The following is a 6,472-nucleotide window of genomic DNA, read 5'->3' as shown; positions in this document are numbered from 1 at the left end:
TTTGTTGTTGTAAAAACAACATGTATCAGTGGAGTGGAGCGTGATCAGCGCCGTCTCTGTCGTCACTTTTGATTCATATGAACGGAGATGACTGCATGTAGATGGATGTGCCAACACACAGAGAGCGTCTGTTTACATTGCTGCCAGGCGTAGAGAAACAATGTGGCAATTTAAGAGAGGGATTCCCCTGGATAAATCTGTTGGAGCTTGACAAAGAATGCTGCTGCTTTTCCTTGACTGTAACGACTTGCTGTTACTGGACTGTAACGACTTGCTGTTACTGAACTGTAACGACTTGCTGTTACTGAACTGTAACAACTTGCTGTTACTGAACTGTAACAACTTGCTGTTACTGGACTGTAACAACTTGCTGTTACTGAACTGTAACAACTTGCTGTTACTGGACTGTAACGACTTGCTGTTACTGAACTGTAACGACTTGCTGTTACTGGACTGTAACAACTTGCTGTTACTGGACTGTAACAACTTGCTGTTACTGAACTGTAACGACTTGCTGTTACTGGACTGTAACAACTTGCTGTTACTGGACTGTAACAACTTGCTGTTACTGAACTGTAACAACTTGCTGTTACTGGACTGTAACGACTTGCTGTTACTGAACTGTAACAACTTGCTGTTACTGGACTGTAACAACTTGCTGTTACTGAACTGTAACAACTTGCTGTTACTGGACTGTAACAACTTGCTGTTACTGGACTGTAACAACTTGCTGTTACTTGACTGTAACAACTTGCTGTTACTGGACTGTAACAACTTGCTGTTACTGAACTGTAACAACTTGCTGTTACTGGACTGTAACAACTTGCTGTTACTTGACTGTAACAACTTGCTGTTACTGAACTGTAACAACTTGCTGTTACTGGACTGTAACAACTTGCTGTTACTGAACTGTAACAACTTGCTGTTACTGGACTGTAACAACTTGCTGTTACTGAACTGTAACAACTTGCTGTTACTGGACTGTAACAACTTGCTGTTACTTGACTGTAACAACTTGCTGTTACTGAACTGTAACGACTTGCTGTTACTGGACTGTAACAACTTGCTGTTACTGGACTGTAACAACTTGCTGTTACTGAACTGTAACAACTTGCTGTTACTGGACTGTAACGACTTGCTGTTACTGGACTGTAACGACTTGCTGTTACTTGACTGTAACAACTTGCTGTTACTCGACTGTAACAACTTGCTGTTACTGGACTGTAACAACTTGCTGTTACTTGACTGTAACAACTTGCTGTTACTGGACTGTAACAACTTGCTGTTACTGGACTGTAACAACTTGCTGTTACTTGACTGTAACAACTTGCTGTTACTCGACTGTAACAACTTGCTGTTACTGGACTGTAACGACTTGCTGTTACTGGACTGTAACGACTTGCTTGACTGTAACAACTTGCTGTTACTCGACTGTAACAACTTGCTGTTACTCGACTGTAACAACTTGCTGTTACTTGACTGTAACAACTTGCTGTTACTGAACTGTAACAACTTGCTGTTACTGGACTGTAACAACTTGCTGTTACTGGACTGTAACGACTTGCTGTTACTTGACTGTAACAACTTGCTGTTACTGGACTGTAACAACTTGCTGTTACTGGACTGTAACGGCTTGCTGTTACTGGACTGTAACAACTTGCTGTTACTGGACTAACAACTTGCTGTTACTTGACTGTAACAACTTGCTGTTACTCGACTGTAACAACTTGCTGTTACTCGACTGTAACGACTTGCTGTTATTCGACTGTAACAACTTGCTGTTACTTGCTAATAAACAGAGAGCATGTGTTATGTATCCTTAAGTGTTACACCAGCCAATTCCCTTTTCCCCAGCCCCATGCCCCTGACACACTTCCCTCCCTTTAAGCACTGGCTGACACGCACATACTGCACGCACACACACACACACACACACACACACACACACACACACACACACACACACACACACACACACACATACTGCGCACATGCACACACATACTGCACATACACACACACACACACACACACACACACACATACTACGCACATGCATACTGCACATACACACACACACACACACACACACACACACACACACACACATACTGCACACACAGAAACATGCACATACTACACGCACACACAGGAACGTGGAGAGGCGCTCGCGTGGCGTGATCCTGGCCTGTTCCGTGAGGTGGGAGGTTGGAGGCTCGTTTCAGACGGGGCTTTCATGTGGCCTGTTAGTGGGTGTCCTCCCCCGGCCCTCCGCTCGCTCGCCCTGGGACACGGGGCAGCGCGAGGGCCCCCAGGCCCACAAGGCCGGCCGGCCCCGCTTCCCAGCCACCCTGGGAGAGCCTCCAATCAGGGCCAGATGTGGCAGCTGGCCCAGCCACCCTGGAGGTCAAGGTCAAAGGAAACCATGTCAAATTTGCCACCCACCAGCTCTCCCTAGATAGAGAGATAAACAGAAGTGGCCAGGGAGGGGGAGTGAGGTGTGGAGGTTTGCAGCGAGAGAGAAGTGAGGAGGAGAATGGAAAGGAGACCAGGTGAAAGTGTGAAAAGGGAGAGATAGGCCAGTGAAAGGAAATTGAGAGTAATAGCGTGCCAAAGTCACCCTCTCTTCCGGGTTAGGCATACGAACCGAGGGATTTTACGTCATTCATTTTCCCATATACATTTTGTAAAATGCTTATAAAAATAGTTTTACCTGGTCAAACCAAGTGATGCGGGTATATTTTCACTCAGACCAAAAAAAAACAAAAAAAACAAATGTTTTCCCAGCTTTTTCTTCTTCTTCTTTTTCTTTCGTTTTGGTCCGAGCGAAATGTTACGGCCCCTCCTGATTCTAAATATAGCCGAGTCACTCGGTTCGACCGAGAACAACGCTTTTTTTTTTTTTTAATAAGCGTTTGACGAAATGCCTACGGAAAAAGATGAACGACGGGAAAAATCCCTTGGTCCGTTATGCCTGTAACCCGGAAGAGGGCGTGACTTTGGCTCTTAAGAGGGGCAGGTGGGCGGAGCCGGGAGGAGCCCCCCCTACGCTTGTGTGCCTCTAAAACGCCACAGAGGAAACACTGTTCATGCAATTGACAGCTGTTTGTGAAGTGTGTCCTGTCCGGCCCCCCGAGCTTGTAAAGTCATCACATGTAGGGCCCCGTTCTCTCAGAAGAAGTCCGGGGGCACTGCCCACCTGGCCCCCACATTAGCAACCCCCCCCCCCCCACACACACACACACACACACACACAAACAAGCTTTTTTTATACCCCATTTCAAAGGGGCCGCCCGCGTCACTGCTCCTCAGTGACTCAGTGTTGCAGACCTGCTGTCTACAACCCCCTGGTACCCCCGGGTCTCCCTAACTGTCGGTGCCTTCCCTGTGTGCGTGTTGTGTTTACCACCCACCATGACACTTTAGGGGCATTCCAGCTGACTCTGTTATCCACAGCGAGGTATAACTATGAGAGCGGTGCGTTTTGAGATGTGTAGGCCTACCTGTTTATGCGTTAGCCCCGCAGGAGGTTATCTCGCCATCGAGCCTTTCGACTTCCAAACTTTGACGATGACGACGGCGTTGTCAATGCACCCTGTATTTGAATCGAAAAGTAATACGATTCTCTATTGTTGTCAGTCATTCTTTGCTCACGCATTCAGTCGTTATCCGACTAGCCACAAAGATAGTATTCGCCCCATGGTGACACATTGTGTTTGATGGCGTTATTACAGTAGCCAGGGTTATTTGACAGCATCCCCATTCAGTTAATAGCACCGTGACATGGACACAGATCTTCCCATAGCAAGCCAGAGAGCTTTCACTAATAGCGCTAAGCTAATAGAGAGGCAAAGTGACCGCCTACTTGCTGCTTCAGCACTGTACCATAGATTTTCTTCCGCCATTTATTTTCCCATACACATTTCGTAAAATGCTTATAAAAATAGTTTTACTGGTTCAAACCAAACGGTACAGATATATTTAGAAACAGGAGAGATTGCATCACATTTCACTGGGACCAAAACAAATGCGGGTTTAAAGAAAATATTTTTTCGATGATGTTTTTTTTTTATTTTGGTCAGAGTGAAATGTTCTATGGTCTCTCCCGACTATAGCGTTAGCCGAACCGTTTGGTTCGACAAAGTAAAACCATTTTATACGCATTTTACGAAATGTCTACGGGAAAATAAATGGCGGATAAAAATCTCTGGTACTGTGCTGAAGCAGGAAGTGACGACGTTCCACTTTGCCTCTCTGTAGAGCGTGGAATGCTGTGTGCGTCGACGTCGTCGTCGCCCGAGCATCTGTGTTTGTTACAGTAGCCAGTAGTCGTGTCGGTACATTGACGTCGGACACTCGGAACCCGTTGCGCAAAAAAAAAAGGCAAACACCACTTAGCCCTAATAGGAAAAAGAGACATAAGCAAGGAGGCCCCCCGGCCGCAAATGCGTCTGATAAGCCACCAGGCCAAGAATGCAGACATTCCCCTGGTCCACTGCCTGCCTGCCTGCCTGCCTGGACCTGGCTGGGACACATGTGTTCCTGGTTTGGCGCGGTGAAGGGGGACACATTCTCTATATCCAAACAGCTGAAGCGCAAGCCCCCTCGGAGCCCAGACAACAGCAGCTGGTGCTGCCTGGTGACGCATTGCCAACGTTCGCCGATGACGTCAAACGCCGGCGGCGACGGGCCCGCCCCATCGTCCGCCTCTCGTTTTTCCAACATGTTTGTCGTTGACGCTCGTCGCTCTTCAAAATGGGGTTTTATACTCATTCAACGCCTGTAGCGTTCCTTACGACGGGACTCGGTTTGGACTAGTCGTTCTTTTAATATCAAGCGGCGTCCTTCGTTGTCGTCGGAGCGGCGCGATCTGACACCTTTTGTACCGTTTGAATCGGTATTTATTGGAAGAATTGTGTTGCCACACTTGGCAGTAAAAGAGTCGCGCTCCTCTTATAACATTTCATTTGAGTGTTTCATTGGCATGCGGCGGCGGCAGCGGCGGGGGAAAACTGAAGGTTTAATCGGGGTCAGTCGTTTTTCTCTGATCCCACGCTTGGCATTATGGTCATTAGGGATGTTAATGGTGAATCATCAAATCGATGACCGTTAAGAATTGAATCGATCAAACATATATTAACTGATGAATTGACAGTACAGGGTATATTATGTGCTATTTTCTATTTATTTTTATTTTTATTTTATTGCTGAAATGATTCAACGCCACAAGTGCGCAATTTAACTTTCACCGCTTCTACAGAGGAAAAGGAAAGCCAAACATGTTGCAATTGCAGCCAAAAAGACATCAGTATTCATTGTAAACGTTGTAATACAATGTTTAAATACAGCACGTCTACAAGCACATGGACTGCGAATGCAGGAGGTTTGCTTGGTTGATGAACTTGTTGAGTCAGCCTAAAGACAGGTGTAAAAACCTTATGAATATAACCCCAGTTTTATGAATGATAGGAGTGAGGTGACTCACTTTCTGGGTGAGCATCCTGCTCGCCCCATAAAAAGAAGCCCTATATCACTACTACGCCAATCTTTGATTGGGTCGGAGAGTCAAATTCGCACCCACATTTTGTTTGTTCTATCTTCAATGTCAAAAGCTGTTTTTTTTTTACATCACGATTAATCTATTAATTGATCGTTAATTTGACCAATTAAGCGATTGATTGAAATTTGCATCGCCCAACGGTCATTCAATGAAGCATCCGAACAACGTCAAGAGAGGCAAATGCGGTAAATTAACGTGAGTATGTGTCTGTCCCACCCAGGTGATTCCCTTCCCCATGTCCTGTGATATACGGGAAGACTGCTCCTGTCGGGATCCCAACGCTCTGGAGAACAGAAAGGAGGAACACGTCCATTCCCTGGGGTGACCAGCCTTACCAGGGGACCTCCTTTCAACGTGTCCCGGGACCCCCCCCCCCCGTCCCCCCCGTCCCCCTGCTCCAACACAACACAACCAGAGTGTCCGAGGCAGAAACCCCCTCCTTCATCCTCCTCCTCCTCTCTCTCGGCCTCCAATTTCCTGCACATGCTGCTTAACAGGCATACCTCTCCGTCCATACTGCAACCCCAACCAGCTGAACTGCCTCCACCTCCACCACCACGCAAAGATCTAAAGAGGATGGTGGGACTCATGAGACTCCACAGAAAACGTCATTTCTCTGCTACAAGGAAAGTAACCCCTGCAAATGCCGTCATTTGAAAAAAAAGAGAAAGAAAAAAAAAGAAAAAGTAAATAGATCAAAGAGAAAAAAAATAATAGTTACATGAAACCACATGAGACGTTTTTGAATGAATGAAAACAACAACAAAACTCAACAGAAACATAATCGAGTCTGGATAGCATGCCTTTTGTTGAGTTTCGTACCAGCTTCAGTGTCCATTTCAGTGACCTACTGCAGTCTCATGGTTGAACCAAAGGTAAAATGAAAATGCGCAAGTGAGGAATTATGTTTTC

General features: G+C 46.2%; 1 protein-coding gene across 1 annotated transcript in view; it reads left to right on the top strand.

The window, feature by feature from the left end:
- The window catches only part of pappaa (pregnancy-associated plasma protein A, pappalysin 1a), a gene marked incomplete at both ends in the record, with an annotated part of 178,087 nt that extends 172,202 nt beyond the window's left edge, over window positions 1-5,885 (top strand). The window contains 1 exon segment of the mRNA XM_083657810.1: window positions 5,781-5,885. Within this exon segment, the coding sequence (XP_083513936.1) occupies window positions 5,781-5,885 (105 nt within the window).
- Window positions 5,886-6,472: the final 587 nt, after the last annotated feature.

Source organism: Poromitra crassiceps (genome assembly GCF_964638095.1).
Source record: "Poromitra crassiceps genome assembly, chromosome: 21".
Classification (NCBI taxonomy): domain Eukaryota; kingdom Metazoa; phylum Chordata; class Actinopteri; order Beryciformes; family Melamphaidae; genus Poromitra; species Poromitra crassiceps.
The sequence above is the reverse complement of the archived record's forward strand: the minus strand, read 5'-3'. Positions and strand labels throughout refer to the sequence as shown.